Genomic DNA, 22733 nt, shown 5'->3' on the forward strand with positions numbered 1-22733 from the left:
CTGTGCAGCTTCTTAAAGGATGAAAACAATCCTATTTTGTGTGCTTCAAACTTTTTTCGTTTTGCAGAGTTATCAAAAGAGGCATCGCGTATCATCGAAGCTAAAAATTCATTTTTACTTTTGTACTTAAGTAAATTTCTGAGCCTGTACTTTTTATTTTTACTTGAGTAAAGGAGTTGAGTCAGTACTTCTACTTTTACCAGAGTCTGTTTTTACACAAGTATCTCTTCTGTGAGTACTTTTACCATCTCTGGGCTTCAATTTATATTAAGCAATTGAAAAAAAGTGTTATTTTACGGATTTGTTTTGTTAAATGAGAGATCGTTTCTGTTCATTAACAAAAACATTTAAAAAATTACAGGATAACTGAAAACTTTTACAGAAATTTGTAAGTATTTGAAGAATTAAAAAAAAATTTTTTTTGTTTAAATTACTTTTGTTTTTCAAATCTTGCCTCTTTTGTTAAATTACAGATAAAATCTTCTACTACTCACCAGATGTGTACACACAGTGAAAATACGAAACAAATCTATGCAGTCTTTTTTAAACTTTGCCCTCCAGATTTCCACTGTGTGAGACAACCACCTCCAAATACCCGTTATGCGTTTTTTTTTTTTCTTTTCTTGCGGTCCACACTTCATTTAAATGTGAATCAGTTACATTATTGTGCATGAATGCGGAGCTCAGCTCTTGCATCGGGCGGAGATGACATGTACGACCCCCTTCCTCCCTCTGCCATGGCAACTTCAAGGAAACTGAGCAGGGGATGTGGGAGGAGCGTCGGTCTGAGGTCCAGGTGGTCCAGCCTGCGTAAAAACGCACCGAACACACGCCAAAGTCTTACGAAACGACATCGTAAGCGTCATCCAGCTCCTGGCACCTTTATGAATGAGCTGTTTTTCAGAGAGAAAGAAAGAAAACAACCTGGTGGATTTACTGCTGGAGAAGAAATCAACAAACGGAGTTGAACGCGCTCGTCTGGTGCGTCGCTGCGATCTCTCCAGAAAGCCAACAGTTGGACTGCAGCTTTTTTTTAATATTGTTATTTTTTTGTTTAATTGAAAGAGCCAAAGTAGACAACTTTGCTTTTCAGAAGATTGTCTGTTTCAGCGGCAAGGAGAGATATGTTTAAGAAAACCAAGAGTAAAGTGCTGGTGGATTATGCGTCAGAGGAGGACGACATGTCCTGGCACTATCATCACTCCTACAAGGTAACAGAAAGGAAACAGCGCGAACTGTGATGCTCGTGACAAGACAAAATATCTTTGTATGCTATAAATTTCACCAAGTTTAGTTGTTCAAAAATGACTAATAATGGAGACAAGTGTCACTTTAAAGTAGCTGAAAGGAATATTAAGCACATGGAAATGATGATTTAAAAGTCAGAGTTTGGCATGAAACTGGTTAATTATATTTATATTTATTTTGTTACTTGTAAAAAAAAAAGAAAAAGAGAGACTGCTTGAGGTCTCAAAGAGGAGGCAGATGGAGGAGGAGGAGGACAAGTGCTCTCACTGGTGTCAGGTCAGCTGAGGAGGAAAAAGGCCAAGAGGTCAAAAGACAGAGAATCTAATGTAATTTACATGTGACAAGTGTGTGAACAGGACTGTTTTCTCTGCTCTGGAGCAAATGCATACAGGTGAGTAACAAAGTGCTGTTTAACGTACGACATGAGGAGTCCAACTTGTGTCAGTTCTGAATTTGTTTGCGTTCTTCAAGCTATGAAGGTCACAGTTCTGACTGGAGGCGGTGCAGCTCATAGATGTCTCTTTGTTGTCTTTACGTTATGCTCATATTTCAGCAGGTGAGCAGAAGCACTGTGTGTGTGTGTGTGTGTGTGTGTGTGTGTGTGTGTGAGGTCTATAGAGCGTCAGTATCAGCACTTCCAAACAGCTGGACTCTGTCACGGTGTTGGGGGAGTGAACATGGGGGAGGAAAGGCGTCCAGCAGTCCGGCCTCCTGAGAAATAGCAAAGTGGCATGTTTATCTGTGGAGGCACTTGTAGTCGTGGGTCTCTAACCTGCAACCTGCACAGCCTGCATTAGGTCAGCAGCACAACCTAAATGAGCAGGTTTCAGGTGTTTACTTCTAGTTAAATCCTCAGACTCTTAAATAAGAGGAGGATGTTGGGCAATTGCATTTTCCAAATCTCTGGATAGATAAACTCGGTAAAACTCTCGGGGGTTTGTTGGTTTTTTTCCTCCCTCATAAATGTGGGAGTCAAAATAATGTGCTTTCGTCATACTTGTGGGATCTTATCAGCTCACGCTACGTGTGATAAGAAGCCTTTTTAAACTGTGCGATGAATCAAGGTTTTATGGAGAGATTTCTTTTCTCTTTTGTGGATAGTATAAATCATGCCAACAAGGACTTCGGGAAGTTTTTAATGCACAAGAACTTTGATGATTTGCTTTCCTGTAACGCATGTCAGATTTTATTCACAGCCTGCAGCTCTTTTAGTATTTGAGCAATCTGAGATATCAACCAACGCCGCTTTCCAGCATTTTTCTAATGTTGAGATCTGTGACCCTTGGCTGGCTTCTGCTGGTCCTTCTTAGCTTCCATCCTGGGAACCGGCTCATGTGGCCTTTTACGTCCGTGGAGCTGCGGCAGTTTGCGTCTCCGTTTCCAGCGGTCACCGGAATTACTCGGTTGATCGGAGCAGATCCGAGATCAGTGCGGCAGCTTTCCTTCAGACTTCCTGGGAAAGTCATCAGGGAGGTCTCCTCGAGTCGCCATGGCAGTAAAGTACATCCAGGGGTCAGAGGTTAGATCATAAAATGTCGTAAACATGGCAAAGAGGCAGAGCCGGTCCAGCCGCGATACAGGATGAAGACAGGATAGAAGTTATGATAACACAGTCTGGAAACGCAGCCTCGTTTTTTTTCTCCTTCCCGTTATTCAAACTGAGGCAGATTCAAGGAGCGGGAGCATTTTTTGCGCCAGGATCCTGTTGCACGAGTACCCGTTTGGCTTCTGTTTGAATTCTTCTCGAGATCTTGAAGTTTTCAAAGTTCAAACATGTCAGACTGTTTCAGGAAAATGACTAATCAAGCTTCCAGCTACATGAAAGGGAAATGTAAGAGGGAACTCAGGGATCACAACAGGGCTGTGGCTAAAAGGTGCTTTTAGTATCTATTGATGTGACGCCTATCTTGGCTAATCGGGTTGCAGCTGTGGTGCTATAAAGGTGCTACATTAAAACTGGACTGCTGAATCAAAAGTTCTTTCATGGAGTTGTAGCTCATATTAAAGTCATATGTTTCGTGATTTGCACTTTTTTGAAGATATTATCATCAGAGATACATCCATGAATCTGCTTAGACAGCACATAGAAGCACTCTGCTTGTAACGCCACAACTTTACATTCATGATGTTTTCTCACTTTTATTAAGTATTGCAGAAATCCAGCCATGAAATCACTGTAGACATGACCGGCTGATATCATTTGACGTTCTTTTAATGGTGCAAATTTGTCAAAATGTAATCAGATATAGATTTAAAGAGACCACAGCTGGCTGATTACATTATGTCTCCTGTTTACATCCTCCAGAGATGGTACACGAGATGGGGAAAGCCCCTCGTCTGAAAGATGCCAGGAAATAGTGACAAATGTCAAGTGCAATTGTCCAGACACATTTATATTGTTTGTTTTGTCCAAGCAACAGCTTAAACTCCTACTATATACAGTTTGCTATCATATAGCTCATAGAACAGCAGCAGATCTTTACATGAGCAGAGAGAACAGTTGGCATTCCTGCTTGAAAAGCGACTGAAGTGATAATCGAAATTTGTTTTAGTTGTGGTTCACATGTATAAGGTGGGGCTGCATCATGACTCGGTGGTTAACACCATCACCGCGCAGCTAGAAGGTCGCCGGTTCGCGTCCCAGTGAGGACACCCAGGATCTGTCTGCATGGAGTCTCCATGTTCTCCCCGTGCAGCGTGGGTTCTCTCCGGGTTCTCCAGCTTCCTCCCAAAAACATGCTGAGGTTAATTGGTGATTCTAAATTGTCTGTAGGTGTGAATGTGAGTGTGCTTGGTTGTCTGTCTCTAAGTGTGGCCCTGTGATAGACTGGTTACCTGTCCAGGTGAACCTGCCTTCACCCTGAGTCAGCTGGGATAGACTCCAGCCCCCCATGTGACCCTGGTGAGGATTAAGGTGTATAGATGATGGATGGACAAGGTGAAGTTTTCCTCGGTTTCCTTTGTAATAATTCATACTAACAATAACTGGTCATCGTTATTCTCTTAAGTAATATTAGGGTCAGAATCAGAAACAGTAATATTGACAATTAAAAATCCTTGTCAGAGAAAAATGTAGCTGAAATGTTCGTAAAAGTCCTGATCTGGTCCCTCTGACTGATGTGTTGCTGTATGTAACATCAGATTATCAGTCGTGAGGTGTCAGCGTGTCGGCAGCTTGTTGCTGTTTTGACCTACGTTGTATCCAGTTTGATTTTCAGGGACAGAAGATAAATCTGAAGGCTGGTCAGGTGATACATGGAAGAAGAAAAATCAAAGTTCTGACGCACAAATTTGTTTCCCGCTTTTGAACTTTTTCTCTAGCGTTGCCAGTTGTTGGATCAGTTGACGATTTATCAAAAATGAAACTGCTGGATGCTAAAAGTGAAACTTTGTCAGAGCTGTTTGCTGCTCGTAGAAATGTGAAACGTGACTCTCCACTGCTTTTTGTAAGAAGCCCAGAGATGGTAAAAGTACTCACATTCTTTACTGAAGTAGAGATACTTGTGTCAAAATAGACTCTGGTAAAAGTAGAAGTACTGATTCAACTCCTTTACTCAAGTAAAAGTAAAAAAAGTACAGGTTCAGAAATTTACTTAAGTACAAAAGTAAAAATGAATTTTTAGCTTCGATGATACTCGACAAAAGTTTGAAGAACACAAAATAGGATTGTTTTCATCCTTTAAGAAGCTGCACAGTGCTGCTACAGAGAAACACATCACTGGACAGTTTTCCATTTCAGCAACATGATGAACATTAAACATTATGATCAACATGGAAACACTCGTCTCTTCAAGACTACCAACATCTTTTATGGAGCCTCAGCAGAAGCTGGTTCTCAGAGTTCTCTGGATGAAGACGGGCCCTTTTGGGTCTGAACATCAGTCCTGCAGTGCTAGAAAGCCTCTGGCAGGCAGCTGAGGGTGCTGAGCTTCACTGCTGGGAAAGATAAAGACGTTTGTTGTTCCGTTTTTTACGTCATGTCGTCATCCGCAGAGGTTGAAACAAGTAACGAGAATGTAAGGAGCAGAAAGTCCAGATATTTGTGTTCAAATGTAGGAAGTAAAAGTAAAAAGTGGTCAGAAAAATGATTATTCAAGTAAAGTACAGATGCCTGCAGAATCTACTGAAGTACAGTAACCAAGTATTTGTACTTTGTTACTTCCAACCTGTGAAGAAGCCTAAAAGGTTGGAAAACACCGGTTTTATCTTTACGTTGTGTTTACGAGCTTCTTGTGTTTTCTGTTCTGTAAAATCTTCACTTTCAGAGTAACTACAGCTGCCAGATACATATAATTACAGTTAATACTAAAATGTACAGACGTGTAAAGTAGGAAGAACTGGAAACACTCAAAGTGCAAGTACCTCAAAATTGCATTGTCGTACAGCACGTGAGTAAATGTACGCAGGTATTTTTTCACTACTGCATTTATACAACAAACGCCTGCCTTTATAAGCTTGTAGCATTTGGGGAGGCTGCTGAGTGTTGAGTTGGCTGCACTACTTTTATAATAGTTTTTTTAAACCTGGACTTATCCAGGGAAGTCTCAGTAGCTTTTCCTGAAAAAGAGAACATTGCTGGAAACCACAGTTTGATCCGTTGGCCACCGTGCAGCCACGCTGGAGCAGTTCGGGTCAAGTTTCTCGCTCAGGGGAACCTCAGATCCGGCTCTTTTACTTTCTCCGCCCACATTCATGCAGGTGGTCCAGGACTCAAACCAGCAACTTCCATAAGCTTTGCTCTGTCAGGCTTTCTTTGTTGCTCTCTTGAAATTAAAGCTTGTGTTAACTTCAAGGCAAAACACATGATTGTGTTGATCAGCAAGCAGACAGTATCAAGAGATCGTACATCCTCAGACACAGAGGCAAGGAGAAGGGAAAAAAGGGGGTCGAGTCAAGACAGAAAATCCAGAACTTGGACAATATCATTCCCTTCCTGCCTCCTCGGCGCTGTGGGGCGACTGCAGGCCCAACGCCGGCCTGCTGTCTCAGCACTCTGTTGAAGCTCAGCAGGCTGTCATCAGCTGTGAAGGTGTGTGTGTCTGCGGCTCACGGCGGTAACACACCTGAATACTGAACTATCAGCGTCGTTTGTGAAGTGGGATCATGAGGGCACACATCAGGCCTGAGAAAAACTTCAGACCGCCTCACATCTAAATCATGAAGCCATGCAGAGGATAAGGAAGCTTAAGAAGACCTCCTCCCCTGCTGGAGGGGTTAAAGACAGCGGAAATCAAACGTTTGTTTTGTTCACTTTAAGTCATCACAGACATGATGCCAAGCATACGGGGAGGCTTCTGGGCGTTCTGGTTTTGTTTTGCTGCTGTCACATTGTTATCACATTGTTGTTCCCTAAGAGCCCAGGTGTTATCAAGACTGGAGAAAAGGTTCTAAGTGCTGTCGGTATTTACCTGTCTGTAATCATTTGCTCTCATGCTTGTCTCCTATTGACGTTTCTTTGGAAAACACGGCCTGCAGTTCATCCCAGTTCAGCAGAGAACACGTTTGTTCCGTGACTGTCGGTGGCAGCGGAGTCGCTAACGAACTCCTGGGAGCTCAGAAGTCGTAGTTTTTTCACACAGTCTGCAAACACTTAAAACAAGACGCAGAATATAGTCATTTAATGTTCTAAGTTTATATGTATATGAAGCAATTGGGGGGAAAAAAAAGTATTTTACAGATTTTTCTTGTTTTGTTAAACTACAGATAATTTTGAGTCAACACACAGAAAACAGAGAATTTATTTACCTGAAACATTTTACAGCTAAAATTACACATGTTCTGGGTTGAAAGAATTTAAAATAAGTAGTTGACCAAGAATTTATCAGATCGTCCTCATTTTGTTAAATTATAAATGACTTCTTTTAATCTTACAGACTCAGTATTTCTTTACATGTTGACTGTAGAAAACAAACAAACCCCCAAAACAAGCCCAGACTGAACATAATATCCAAATTAACAATCTGCATCTTTAGTTGTTCTTTTACAGCGTGACCATAAAGTTATATTTAAATCCACTAAAATCTTTTTGGTTCCTTCCCACCGTTGCCATATGACATATGCTGAGAACTGCTGCACTGTATAAATAAAATTGAATTTAATTAAAAATATAAATGTACAGATATTTGCCATTATCTTCACTGTTTAATGTAATTTTTTAATTCTAATTTTAATTCATTAATTTTTACACATTAAAATATTTCCCTATTTTTGTACATGTTTTTTTTCTGGCAGCCTTGCTGCCAGATTTTTATTTTATTTTTTTTACAGGATTTTTCTTTTTACAGTCTATTCCTTTAACTATATCGCCCTGTGGTGCAGTGTCATGGTAAAACATTGTGGGGATCCTGTGTTTAGAGAATGTGGGTTATTGTTGGAGTACGAGGGCTTTGTACAAATCCAGAGTGTCTTTATTGCCAAATACGCTGAGTGTTGGAACTCTGAACTAAAATTTACACGCAGATACAAAGAGAGGAAGAGAAAAAACGGCCCCTGAGGTGTGAAATAAGAACTCTTGTTTTCTGTTGTCAGGAGCCTTTTTTCAGCCCCAAACTCCTTCTGTCCCTGAATCTCCTCCTCCTTCACTCTCTCCTGCTGTTCTGAAGTGGTTCATGCTAACAGTAGTCAACAATCAGTGTGTGTGTGAGTGAATGTGTGTCTTTGATCAGCTCCGGTGGCGGAGAACCAGCAGACTTTGCTCAGACATGTCCAACCACCATTTCTCCTCCTCTCTCCCATGGAGTCGTTAGATCTTATAAGTTCTTACGGCTTTGATCATTTTTGCAGGAATTCTGGCTCCGCTTCAGTAGTCTGAGGCTCAGCTGCACGTCTGATGACTTGTAGCTGCTCTCTTCTCATGATTTAATGCCTTTAATTACGAGGGCAAGTCAAGGCAAACTGCAAGTGCAACGGTTCATATCAATCAAAATGTACTGTAAGGCAGAAAACACTCACTGAATGTAACTTGCTCAGGATTGGAAATATATGATTTATGATTACCTCTAGTATGTTTTTGAACTTAAAACAAATCTGTCTCCATTTAGGTGTAAAAGAAAATAAATTTATTCCCAAGGCATGCCACAGCCACAGGATGGAGGAAACAAACGGAGAAACAAAGGCAAGCTGATCTAGTTAATGAACTCTAAGGAGAAAACAGGCTTAGGTGGTCCGAATGAGCAAACAAGCCCAAAGGGGGACAGCAAGAACAGATACTGGTAGATCAGGCAAGAACAGGAAGAGGTGCAGAGTCAGGTTGCAGGTACAAGTGGCTGGAATGTGATGGCATGAAACAGCGCCTGGCAGGGAACAGGTGGAAATGGCCGGTGGAAATACTGAGGGGCTGATGGAGGAGTAGGTGAGGTGTTTGGGAAAGTTGGGCGAATGGGACTGGGGAGAAAGCCTGAGGGCATCTGCAGGTGGTGAATGGTAGGAGCTGGTAAAGATGCCTCAACTTGCAGAAGGAAGTGAAGAGAAAGAGTGGGTGAAAGGAACAACTGAGGCAGTAACGGGGATGAAAGTGATCATCAGAGTTTCTAGTGGGCATTGGGCAGAGTCCAGGTTGTCCACTCTGATCCTGTTTGTGATGTTCACGGACAGAGCTCGAGGTGCTGCAGAGGTGAGGAAGGGTCCAGGATGGTGACCTTAGAGTGCCGTGTATGCTTTTGTGCAGATGATGTGCTTCGATTAGCTTCATCAGACTGTGATCTTTAGCATGTACTGGGGCAATTTGCCACCATTTTATTCTTGGATCTTCTTTGAACTACCGGTGGCTCGGTGGTTAGCACCATTGCCTCACAGCTAGAAGGTCGCTGGTTCGCGTCCCGGTGAGGACACCCGGGATCTTTCTGTATGGAGTCTCCATGTTCTTCCCGTGCAGTGTGGGTTCTCTCCGGGTTCTCCAGCTTCTCCCACACAGTCCAGAAACATGTTGAGAACTTCGGAAAGAAGGCGCCCAGGAGGCATCTTAATCAGACCTGTGCTACCTCAGCTGGCTCCTTCTAATGTAAAAGCTGATGCTGCCTGAATTTGTCTATCGCACACTCCACTTTCTTATCATTCATGAAGAAGATCCCATCCATCATCTCTACACCTTAATCCTCACTAGGGTCGTGGGGGGCTGGAGTCTATCCCAGAGGGAAGGCAGGTTCACCTGGACAGGTCGCCAGTCTATCACAGGGCTACACTTAGAGACAGACAACCAAGCACACTCACATTCACACCTACGGACAATTTACAATGATTCATCAAAAAAATAAAAATGTAATGTTTAATTTCTCTAAATACGTTATTTGCCAGACTCTATTTTGGTGTCTATATCATACATATCTATATATCATATATATATCTATGACTGCAGATCTTTAAAATTATGCAAAATTTGACATAGCTCCTTAGGATACTTTGCTGTTTGAGAAATACGGAAGCAAAAACAAGAATCAAAATATTAGATAAATGTCTGAGAGACATAGGCTCAGTTTCCAAGACATGGATTAGACCAAAACCTCAATCGAGATCTTCATTAAACTTTCCAGGGCCTAATCCGTGTCTGGCAAACTGTGTCTGGCAAGATGTGCAACATTTTAAGATGCAGGGTGCATGATGTTGTTTATTCTGTAAAAGGTCTCTACAAATCTCGTGGCAGTGTGTTCCAGGCCAAGTTAGAGTTGACTCAAGTCCAAAGTGTCATGCCTGCAGGGTCTGGGTTTTTAAATTCATCATGGTGTTCGTCATTGTCTTTAATATTAGATGTGCTGCAGTTATTTAAACAAAGTGCTTCACATCAAATAATAGGAACAATAACAGAAATATACAAAGGATCTATTAAAAATGGAAAAAAAAGCTTGGAGACAGAAACATAATGGAACCAAAATAGAACCGTTAAATCTAAATAGTGGTGCACACAGCGAAGGCAGTAGGTCACGGGTTTGTTTTCACTTTCTTTTGTTCAAATCTGCCCCCGGAGCTCGGTGGTTTCCCTTCTGTCCTCCCCCGTCCCACATCCATCCATCCATCCCTCCATCTCGCCGTCCAAACACAGCGTGTTTATGTTCCAGCTCTAAAACGGTTGCCTCCTCTTCTACAGGAAGACACACTCTGCACACACGGCGAAAAATGTGGAGCGTTTAGGGGTCGCTGTTTGTGTTAACTGGCTGTGTGTGTGTTTGTGTGTCTCAGGACAAAGACATACAAGGAGAGGAAGAGGACGAGGAAGCCGCCACGGCAGCGTCCAAGGTAAACAGCAGCTTCGCAGCTATTTGGACGGAACACAGACACAAACACGCTATCTGCTTCTAAACTAGACTCATTTTAGGCTGTTTGACTTGTTACCCTGGAAGATATGCCCTCACCCAACACGCTCTTATCTTCTCACACATACTGTCACAAGTCCACCTCAATAGAGTCAATCCTACGTCACCATGAACATCCCTACGCTTCAGATGACCTAAGTGCCTCGAATCCAGACTCAGACTCTCTCGGCAGTTTCTTCTTGACACCAAAGTGTTTGACGGTACGGCTGAGGAGAGTCATAGGACCGTCCTGTTTATCTGTAAACACACCAGCCTTCAGCCTTATCCTTCACCTTATCACTGGAAAACTGGTTTGTTGTTATGGTGCATGTGTGTGTGTGTGTACTATTATCCTTATCATCAGACAGACACGTAGGAACTGTGGCATGAGGTCATTTCGATCATCAGTGTGCTTTTGGTGTCGCTGTTTTCTTATCTTAGTTTTGACTTCTGGAGTCCTGCCGGCCGTTTTGATTTGTTGTCGCAACCTTGGATCTTTTTTCTGGAAGAAAAGAAAAGAAAAATGCAAAGTTAATACTGTAAGATGGAAACAACATTTTAACTTAGAGCGTTTTATTCATATTTTAACACAGAGACCCCTGTATCCCGAGGCCTACAGGTTACGTTGAGGACTTAAAGGATAATTCTGATCTTCTTTGTCTTGTGTCTTATTCTTGTTGTTTTCCCCATTGATTTTAACCACGATAATGTGTTTGTGTGTAATCAGGTTAATTAATACGTTTATTGAATACTGTTTTAAACAAGTCAGGCGGTGCACGAAGTTAGTCAAACATCTTTACGAGAAAAAACAGAGAAAAAGTAAACAGTAAGGTTTTTAAGCAGACTAACTGTCGTAAACATGCATCCCAGTTTGCACACAGACTTCCTGGTTCGACTCAACCTGCTAGACTTTCTGAGTACAACGAGGCTTTGTCAACGTTTTACAGGCAAAGCTTTCACCTTTTGGTTTTGATTAATTTCTGAATTGTTGGGTCGTATACAACCTGTCTGACTACTTATTTTGTTGTAGCAGTGACGAATGATAACATAACTGCTACGCTAAAATTAAACTATTCGTCTGTGATTGAGCCCAGGGCTCGTCGTGAACCCGTTCAACCTGCTCTGTAGCGAAGGATGTGCCTGTAGCTCAGCAGCTCTGTGTGACAGCTCTGTGAAGAAAAGTAGAACAAACTCAGAAGAAAGACTCCCACGAACAACTAGAAGCAACTAAATGTCAGCAGCTGTTTACATTTATTATTATTAGTGAGTTTTGTTAATCTGATGCAGAGTCTGTCTCAATCAAAGTAACATTTAAAACCTGTCAGATTGTAAAGCAGTTGAGGAAAGTGACAGACACAGGTGTTGTTTGAGATTTTGACAACTTGGTTTGCAGCTCAGCTTCCTTCCATCCTGCCATGTCGACCGCCGCAGCATTCCAGTTTTGGTAACATGTTATTATTATATGAAAGCAAACGACTTTTAATGTAGTTTTAATGGTGCATTCTGATTCAGTGACTTAGCCAACTTAGGAAGAACTTTACACACAAATATATTGATGGATTTTCAGAAAGCTGCTGCGACCCAAACCTAAAGCCCCAAATCTCCCCTCAGCTGACTGTCAGTGGTTTCCAAACAAAACTAGGGGAAGATGTCTGTAAAGGTTGTTGGTAGGTGGAAAAAGGTTGGGATTTTAGGGTGAATTAGGTTAAAAGGGGGATACTGATTCTCCTTTTATAGATGCTCAGCTAGACCAGCTTCATGGTCGTCCCTGTAAACTTTGTAGATTATGTTTTTATGAGGCAGCTTTACGAGCACGTGACCTTCGTCTGTGAAGGTGATTTTTGCCTCATCTTTCTCCTCATGAGCGATATGCATCATCTCATAATCTGTGCTGACAGCAAGTCTTTACTCAGAGGTGTAGTCGTGTCCCAACTCCTTTGACTGTGCAAAGCTCACACAGGCGATGTATTGTCTTCACGTATAGCCGCCGTATGCGACCTTGTTCACAGGACACATTTCACGACCTGTCCTGTTTGTGAGGGTCGGGGTGGCTGAGCTGCAGAAGGGAAGGAAATGCAGCATTCTTTCGAGGAGCTGGCCTTTTTGGACTGGAACAATCACTGTGGAAGAAAAACAAGGCTGAAAATAGCCACAGACTGCTTGGACACTGTGGACGGCTACAATTCTTCCACCGTCCGCTGTTTTATGCTCATATTAGGACACACAGAAGTGTACATGGAGTCTGGAAGAGGACCTGTAGCTGCAGAAGCTGATTGCATTACATAGGAGCTTCATTCCAGAGTGCTTTATATTGACTTTTACGTTAAAAAAAAGTCTTAGTAGCAAGACATTCATGTTCCTGTTGCTGATATCATGTGTTTCCTGCTTACTTTAAGCTGTAAACTAAAAGTTAGAAAACATTTGGCTGATTAAGTGATCAGTTGCTCATTCAAACTGCAGATAATTTGGCAAACAACTCTGATGATTGATAAAAATGAGGAATTAGGATGTCAGGATATTAGGTTTTTACGATACAGTTGTTGTGGCTGAACGTTTAGCGTATTGGTTCTGTTCTAGTAAATGAATGATGCTCCACGTTAGAGTCCATGGAGGAACCATAACTGTAATGCATGTTGTTCTTGTGTTGGAGTGTCAACCCGACAGTTACTGGAGCTGGATTAGTCACGATATTGTTAGATTGTATTCTCAACATGATATCGATATTTTATTTTTTAATATCAAGGTTATTGCGACAACCACTGGTAGGAACAGTGTTGACCTTTTTTATAATTATGCAACTTTTTGCTCAGAGGCAGGTGGGAAGATTAACTCTGTGACTCTCAGGCCGCACCCAGTTAGCTTAGCATGAAACTAGCTAGCCTATATGAAATGTAACACCAGTAAAACCACAACAATGCTAAAGATTAAACTAATGAGATCTAACATGTCGATTAACGAGCTTAAAACATGCTGGTAGGAAGATTTTATTACCTTCGTACAGAACCTCGCTTGTTGTCTAAAGTCCTTATGCTAAGCTAAGCTAACTAGCTGAAGACCTTATAGGGGAGGGGCTTCTTTTTAACATTACCAGCTTACTTTACAGAATTCATCCATCAGTAGAAATCAACAGGTCACACCAAGGACAGCGATTATCTGACGCATGTCCCAGCTCTTCCCCAACAAGCCAATCTCAGGCTTTGTAACATCTGAACTGGGAAACGTCCAGCGACTTGTGTTACTGCACCAATACAGCACTGAAACTTTGTGTGGTACAAATATAACCACTTGGGAAAAACTTTTTAGATGCTTTTTAAAGCATATTTTTAGGCAACATCACAAGATTTGTTTGGTAATTCTTTGCACACAGTTCTGTTCCAGAGGTTCCTCATTCATTTAGATTGAGAACTGGTCTTCTTACCACAGAGGCCTTTGGTACTTGGCCTTACCAAGAGACGTACTGAGTGGCGAGAGTTGCCTTTAAGAACTTTGCTGTAGATTCTTTTTGAATGTATGGACATGGGAATATGTCTCAAATTGTCAAGCAACTTCTTTAGGTTGGCTGCTTGTCTGAGATATTATATTTCGACATGTTTGATAACAAAGCAGTATTAATATTCTGAAGCAAATGCAGAGGATGTATCAGACAGAGAGAAAGAGAAAGGATAGGACTACGTAAAAAAGCACAAGTACATCTTGAGTTTTATCCACCCTCCACTAGCGAAGACCTGTTTGTCCCTCATCTTCAATTCATCCAGCATTTTAAAAAATCAAACGCCTCCATTTCAGAGGTATGGTTTAGTGCAATGAGAGCACTATTGTTCAGCCAAGCGTGGAGCTGTAGGAAAAGCTCCCCCACGAAGCGAGCCAGTGAGCTGCTTGGTTTACCTTCTGGCCGGAGAGATTACTGGTCATTGAGCTGCTTTGGATCTGGAGGCCTCGAGGTTAGTGCTGAGGAGAGTAGTGAATAGGCATCCCTCTGTATGTGCAGGCATGCATGCGTGCACATACACAGCTGGAATTCAGCTACACACACACACACACACACACACACACACACACACACACACACACACACATACACACACACACACACACACACACACACACACACAGCCTACATGCAGAGAGACTCCCATCTGTTTTGGCGTCTCTGGTTTCTGTTCTGCAAAGCTCGAACTACTGCAAATCTGATCCAGTTTACACCTCAAGGCGCACAGAAAACGAGGGCTTAGAGTCAGAGGGTGTTGAAATAGCGGAGATTTGATAATATTTTTTTCTCGGTGCCCACAGGCATGTTCACGATAATCAGAAGGATATTTGTCTTTTTCGTTTATCAGCAAAGTGCCTGTTTAATACAAAAGCAAAATCTGTCAAATGTGACATGACTGCAGTGGGATGACGAGTGTTTTCATGTGTGTGTTACAAAGATGTAGAGGGCAAAGAGTTCTGCAAAGTTTGTTTGACCTAAACGTGGACATTGGGGAGCTTGATCTCAGACCTGGTGATAGATCTTATTATAGATGTTCCTGTTTGGTTTTTCCAAGACGACTGCTTTCATATTCAGCGTGTTTGCTTGTTGTCGCTGCATCCTCCGGTCCTGTACATACAGTAACGGATGTTTGTCGTGCATTACCTCAAATAAAGCTTTGAACTAAATTCCTCCTCTGTATGTAGAATATAGAAACAAAGGCAGCAGTCTAAAGGGGTCGTCAGGGTCGAACCCAGTGATCACATAACGCTGCTCGCACTAAGACTGTACAGTAAAGCCAAGGCAGGCACGGATGTGAGCGGGAGTAAACATCCTGACTTTGACAGTTGACATTGGGAATTCTTTGCAGGTGAGGAACAAAACGTTGCTCCATAATCCCTGGGTCGAGCTGTATCTGTGCTCCGAGAAGGAATTCTGATGGGCTCCCTTCAGAGGGAGTGGAGGGCCTCCCACTGGAATGTGCCAAACGGTACAGCCAAGTCAATGCCGCTCAAGTTTATTGTCCAAAGAGCAAGAGGACAGTTTCCCTGTCTACGACTATTTGTGGCACAACATTTTCCTTAAAAGAACACATGAACACTTTAGGAAATACACTTAAGTGTTAGCTGGGACGAGGGACAGACCAGTTATTGGTCTGGCCTTTGGCCCATCTGCTTTCAGATGTGGACCTTAGTGGGCAATAAATAGCTACTATGATAGAACAGTGAAAGATTAAGAAGATAGAGAAGAACAGCAGTCGGAACTGCAGGAGACAAACTGATCGATCTCAGTTGATCCCACATAAACAGAGGAGAGCTTCCTGATTTAATCGCTCCTATTTCTGTTTTACATATTCACTTATCGTCACCCTTGTCAGTGAAGAAGTCCAGTTATGAATGACAGGTTCTCTGCTGTCACATGCTGTTAAAACATTACATTTAATGTGTGTTGGTTCCAAATATCAGTTACCGGCCCATCTCGTTTGCTAGTCCATCCATCCATCATCTATACATCGCTTAATCCTCACTAGGGTCGTGGGGGGCTGGAGTCTATCCCTCAGGGTGAAGGCAGGTTCACCAGGACAGGTCACCAGTCTATCACAGGGCTACACTTAGAGACAGACAACCAAGCACACTCACATTCACATTTTTTGATCAATTTAGAATCACCAATTAACCTCAACATGTTTCTGGACTGTGGGACGAAGCTGTAAACATGGAGACTCCACGCAGAAAGATACCTGGTGTCCTCACTGGGACGCCAACTGACGACCTTCTAGCTGTGAGGCGACGGTGCTGACCACTGAGCCACCTGCAGCCCTCTTTCATTTAAAAAAAATTAAAAGTATTTTCTTTCTTTCTGACCTTCTGCTTACTTGAAAAAGGCAGGTTTAAAGTGTACATATGGATGGATGGACGATTCAGATTCAAAGGAGAACCATTAGTTCAGAACCAGTAACAAGTTTTCCTCAGTGTCTGAACATATGGCTGCGTTTCTAAACTCCTGTGAAACTGATTTTGTGAAATCCTCCTCCACAGGGAGCATAAATTACTCACAGATCCCATCAGAGATAACAAGCTAACATGCAACAGATGAGGAAAGTCGATTTAAGTCAGCAACTCAGAATCACGTGTTCTCATGTCTGCTGGTTTCTGTCAGGAGGCCAAGGTGAAGAAGATCATGTCCAAGAAGGAGAGGAGGGAGAAGAAGATGTTCTCCTCCAAAGACGATGAACACTTCCTGCTGACCGGAGTCAAGCTGGCTGATCGCAGAGGGTGAGGCGACGCTCTGCAAGGCTTTATCACACAACAGCAGAGAAAACTAAATTTGGTAATCCGCACAATGACAGGTGGAGACGAGTAAGAAAGAAAAATTAGCTTCACATTGTGCTTCAAGCAAATGTGTAAAGTACTGAGTACATTTACTCAAGTACAGCTTTGAGGTACAAACTTTAGTTGAGTGCTTCTGGTTTACGCCTGCTCCTCTACATGCTGTCTGCCACCAGTTACCTCACAGTGTTTTTAAATAAGCAAAGAAATATGACGAGTAAAATGTAATTCATTAAAACGTCAATTATTTTTCACATATGTCGTTACATCACGGGATTTTTTTTTTTTTAATGAAAGCATTAACGTTAGTAGCCAACATGTAAATGATTCATATTAAGTCAAATGTAACTGTTTTATACATTATCTATAATCATATTTTAATCAACGCAAAGTAGCTGTTACCTGTAGCTGCTTCACCAAAATGAATATTTGCATCTGAAATGTGACAAATTAATCTCCAAATTTTTAGAAAAGTATATTATTTGAGTAATGTAAAGAGTTACTTAATGGGTTTATTCAGTCAGTTAATCCTCTGAACCCCGAGCAGGTCATGGGCTTTATTTGCTGCTGTCTTATTTTTACTCACTGTGGCCTCATTTGTTTGACTGCAATATAAAGTTCTGCTCTTCTATGGAAACAGCACAATCATGAATAGAAGCAGAGACGTCAGAATGTTGTTATGCAGGACAACAAAGGTAAAATCCTAAATATCATAAAGCAGAAAAAAAGGTGCTTATTGTACAAAATTTAAAAAAAAAGAAAAAGAAAAAAGAAAGGAATCAACATGTACAACATTTTTACAAGTACATGTGTTACCAATGTTGAAAAATGGTGACTGTGCACACTTCAGAAATTTTACTAGTCACATATTTATGTAAGCAGACCTATGTGCTGTGTGTACACAGCCTGCAGTTCAGCCCAGTTGGGGCAATATTTTTTAGAAGTTTTTGTCACGCAGCTTCATGCCTTCAAGCTTCCTGGTTACAATGAGGAGCACAGATGTTTTTTTCAGGACTTTTGGGCTCTTTTGGACCCCAGGTCATTTGGTTTAGGTGGCAGGTATAGTTTTTTTATTGTTGAAGATTTTTTTAAAATATAAAAATCATCAACAAATATTTAGCACATGTTCTTTCTTCAAAACACCTTCTAGGTCTGGAAACATGAAAGTCCTGAACAGGGTTCATGCAAACAATATATTTTGGTGAATTTATAAATGATTTAGCTAAACTATTGAAGTTTACATTTGCTTGTTTTTTCTGGTTTCTTGTATGTTACACNAGTTTACATTTGCTTGTTTTTTCTGGTTTCTTGTATGTTACACATGATTCTTTCATGACAAAAGCAAAACATCTTTGGGTTTTTGCAATTTCTGGTTATGATGAAATGGTGTAATTTAGGCATCAAAATAAAGCTTCCACAGTTGCATTAAATGTGAAAACGGTTTGATGTGAAACGTTTTCACACTACAGCTAACCATCACCTAAATTTTCAGCTTTTTGCTGAGCTGTGTCACTGTTTTAGTCCAGTTCTCACACTTCTATTGTTCACAGCATCGTTTTTGGCAGCAGTAGCTCCAAAACAAACACTGTACGGTACCTGCTCATCACCAAGCTGCACTCAGTGACTCGCTGGTGAACACAGTGGAGCATTTAACAGCTAAACAGCCAAATATTTTCCTTAGGAGCTGGTTGAAGCCAAATAGAGAGACGGCAATGGATTTGCATTCACTGTGCAGACAGAAGTCCAGAGTCTGTAGCTGCTGGATGTGTTTGCCAACGCATTCAGCATGTCACAGAGCCCGTGTCTCTACGGGACAGCAAAAGGTTTTCCATACAAAGGTGATGATAAGCCAGGCCTGTTTGCTCCCGCTGTGTTCAAGTGGCCCACACAACGTTCTAATAACATCCAGCAAAATGTATGTCACACTTAACCAGTTCAGTTCTGGTGTACGTCACGTCAAGAGAGTCGCCTTCTGCAGCCGTCATTGGTTCAAGTGTCTGAAGGAAAAAACGTTTATGCTCTTGACTAGAAAGAATGAAGTCACTTGTATTTGTTTATATGTAAGACAGAGCTTCATTTGCCAGCAGTTATTAACATTCAGACGCCCTGAAGAGGTGAAGAGGAAAATGCCAATTAATCAGCTCCATCTGACAAACAACTTATTGTGGCTCATTGTGTGGTGAATGTTCCAGCGTTAGGAGGTCTGTTCTAGTCACCCTAACCCACCCAGTCGGGCCTATTCATGGTAAAGGTATGAGTCATTTAAAGTGTTTCTTCTCCGTGTTTCCTCAAAGGTCTCACAAGAAAATCAAGGACGATGAGAAGGAGAAGGAGAAGAAGGACAAGCCAGAGAAGGGCCACTGTTTCTGGGAGAGCGTCACCATGACCATGAGGCAGATCTCACCCGCTAAGAAGCTGGAGAAGATGGAGGGCTGGGAGCCGCCGCAGCTGGAGAGCTTAAACGAGACTGTGACTGACGAACCGGCGGTGCAGAAGAACCAGAGAGGGGACTTGGGGGTGTCCCTCCCCGACTCCCTAAGCGTGCCGTTGGAACTGGCCTCGTGGGGGGGCCGCGGTCTGGAGGAGGACTCCTCCCGCTACGCCAACCTGTCAGACGCCAACGATTCGACGGCTGCCGTCAGGTGGACGGCCCGGGCCAAGGTCAAGCTGGCCGGCATCAGCAGGATGAGCAGAGGGATCGTGTCGGAGGGCGCGTGGGAGGGCTTCAAGTAGCAGCCGACTCTCCTCATCGATGAAGATCTGAACCAAATACCTGCGTGATGTGTAGTCGAACGTGAACGTCGACACGGTGTTGAGATGCTGTAGTGAATCCCTGAATATAACACATGAAGTTTTTTTTTTTAGTCTTTCTTTTTAGCTTTGATGACGATATATGCCAATTTTTATGAATGAACATTTGATTCACTGGCGCAAATCTCAACAAATGAAAGCCTTAAACTACTGTACCGTTTCAACTGTGATGTCCACTGGCCTCACGTTTAGATGTCTGATATTGCCAAGAAATGAGAAGGTTGATTATCAAAGAGAAATGATGAAGAATTATGCAAACCTGCTACTGAAGACTGTTTCTGTCCGTCTCCCTTCTTTTCCTTCTATGCAGTTTACAGCATCTGAGCGAAGAATGTCTGAAGCCTTTAAGTTATGTTTCAATAATGGGCTGTGCAATCATGAAACAGCTTGTAAAATCAGTTTGGGATCTGAAATACCAGTGTGTGTGTGTGTGTGTGTGTGTGTGTGTGTGTGTGTTGTGAAGTGACAAGCTTGTTTGTTTGGTTGAGGTCCAGTTCTCCTGTTGTACTGGGAGCACTGGGGTGATGCCACGCTCACGTCACAGCAGAGTCACAGTTAAAGTTCTGACTTGTGTGCTGCGTTCGTTTCAAAATCTAAAACATAAAATGATAATCACTAACATTTGGCACTTCCTAATGCAGAAGTGCTTTAAAATCAAACAAACATTCACAAGAGCGAATGATGTTCAGTGTGATTAAACACAAATTCAATGGATATTTAGACATATTGTCAATTCATAGTGTAATCAAAGAATCATCTCATACGACATGAACTCGGCAGAATGAATGCAAAGAAATAGAATCGTCTGAATCTGATGCTGAATATTTAAAAAGCCAAACTTTGTACGCTGAGAAGCTTCTCGAGCGGCTGCTCCGAGCACCGATGACGTGCCTTGAATCAAGAAAAGGACATCATGTGTTTGCTGTAAGTTTGAGCCAGACTGCTGAGCTCATCCCACCGCCTGCTGCTGGTGCAGGTAGTCCGTCTACCCAGCATGCACCTGTGCTGCACCGGCTTCCTGGTGTCCAGTCACAAACCAGCATCTCAGGATGACGTGAACGTCACCAGCAGAAGCAGCAGGTGTTTATTTTTGTTTTTAGTCTTTAACGCTGAGTGTACATATCTTTTATATCAGATAGAAAAGACGTGAGTCAGTGGACGGGGATTTCATTCCTACGATGATTTTCTTTTTTTAAATGTGAAAACTTTTCAAATGTACTCGTCACGAGTCTCTTCTTTTTAATCGGTCTACTGAATTTGTTTGAAGTCATCACAGCCAGAAGTGTCCACAGATGCAGCTCCACTGCCAAGGATGCCTGTATTTATTCACTTTTTTCAAAAAGAATAAAGATCCTGTCTGACAGTTTTGCTCTACTTCTTTCAACACTTTGCTGTTTTAGGTCAACATGCGATCTGCTTTACTGTCAACACAAATATGAATTTCACTGGTACAGTCGACCAAACATTTGAAGCTGAGCCACTTTAAAAGCAAACACCAGAGAAATATTGTTGTGTAAACACCAGTTCACTGCACCACCTTCATTCACTAGAGACTAGGGATGGACCGATACCTCTTTTTGATTTCCGATACCGATACTTCAACTTTGAGCATCTGCCTATACCGATACCGATACCATCTCTCCTCCTAAACTTCTTTGGAAATACCTTATTTGCATGGATACATTTGTTTAAGATGCTTTATCAAAAGCCTCAAACTATTAAAGCATGGACTTTGCTTTTCTAAGAAAGGAAAAAATAGCCAAAAGCATGTCTCACAGTGAAACTGTAGCTGCTTTATTTGAGCTGCAGTCAGACCACAGTGTGCACTCAGAGCCATTCACATATTTAGAACAGATCACAATGACACAGCGACATTAAGCTGCAATTTAAAGGTTAAATTACCAAAACATGGTATTAAATAATAGTACCACTAATAGCCTCTCTCGGCTCTGCGCATGAGCAGTAGTAAATGAGGCCGGAAACGTTGTGACCTGCTGCAGGATCGGATCCAATAGGAAGGTTGTGTCTGCAGAGCCGGAGAGCCCCGTACAGGCTGCTGGTAGAGGCTGGACTCGTCTGCTACGGCCCTATAAGTGCACGGCTTCTAGTTCGGGTGCGCGACGTAGTTTTAAAGGGTGATTTCACTCAAAATATACTTCCAATTTTAAAAAAAATATTTAAGAAGAGTATTTTTAACCCCTTACTGCTCCCACGACCCGCCGGCGGGACCACTTTCCAAAAACATTACAGCCAGATGTGCGCATGCTCCACAATCACGTTTCCCGACAACATACACATCAAATGAAAGCTCACAGTCGCCTCTTTCCGATGACATAAACCTTTTGACCTGCAGCAACCACAGCGTTGACACAAAGACTTTTTGTACAGAAAAGCAAAATGTTAAAATCCGAGTTTTCTTACTTTTGAAGGCTCTCTGCAGCTCAAACATCGCTCATTCCTCACCAGCTTGGTCTCATTCTGTCCGGACAGAACCAGTCAACATCATCCCGTAAAATAATTCGGTCCGTAAAACGTATTTAGATCCTCAAAGGCACAAACTCTGCAGTAATGTCTTCCCAGCTTGAGATCAGCTCCGGCTGTTTTATTCATTTCTTCTGGCAAAATCAGCCTGAATCTATTTCAGATCGCGCTGAAAGCGCTACAGGCAGCTAGACGGACGGCTCAGCTTTTGATTGACACCTAGTTTGGCCAATAGGAGGGCTTTGGGGGTGAGTGACAGCCTGAAGGGCCAATGGAGTGTCTCAGACAGTCAACTTGTAGCCAATGAGCATACGAACACGTGGATGTGTCGGAAGGCAGGATTGTGTGTGTGTGTGTGTGTGGCGGTATCGGATCGGCCAGTTACCACTGTGAAGTTAATCATCCCATACCGTAATTTCGTCCAGTATCGGCCCGATACCGATACCCAGTATCGGATCGGCGCATCTCTACTAGAGACCATTAGTATTTATTTTAAAACAGCTGTGCTTTACTTCTAGTTGGGAGCACAAAGGGGAGGCCTGCAAATAAATGGCACGAAAAGGTTGGGACAAGTTTGCTTAAATGATCTTTTTATAATGTACAAACCCATTA

At 42.2% G+C, this 22733-nt stretch overlaps 1 protein-coding gene across 1 annotated transcript; it reads left to right on the top strand.

The window, feature by feature from the left end:
- Positions 1–832: 832 nt before the first annotated feature.
- si:ch211-225h24.2 (testis development-related protein) lies at positions 833–21003 on the top strand. Its single transcript, XM_008296174.1, has 4 exons — positions 833–1211; positions 10420–10476; positions 16660–16775; positions 19124–21003. Exons 1-4 carry the CDS (start codon positions 1125–1127, stop codon positions 19560–19562), a joined length of 699 nt encoding a protein of 232 aa, XP_008294396.1. The 5' UTR covers positions 833–1124; the 3' UTR covers positions 19563–21003.
- Positions 21004–22733: the final 1730 nt, after the last annotated feature.

Source organism: Stegastes partitus, unplaced genomic scaffold (assembly GCF_000690725.1).
Source record: "Stegastes partitus isolate 25-593 unplaced genomic scaffold, Stegastes_partitus-1.0.2 Scaffold1108, whole genome shotgun sequence".
Lineage (NCBI taxonomy): Eukaryota > Metazoa > Chordata > Actinopteri > Pomacentridae > Stegastes > Stegastes partitus.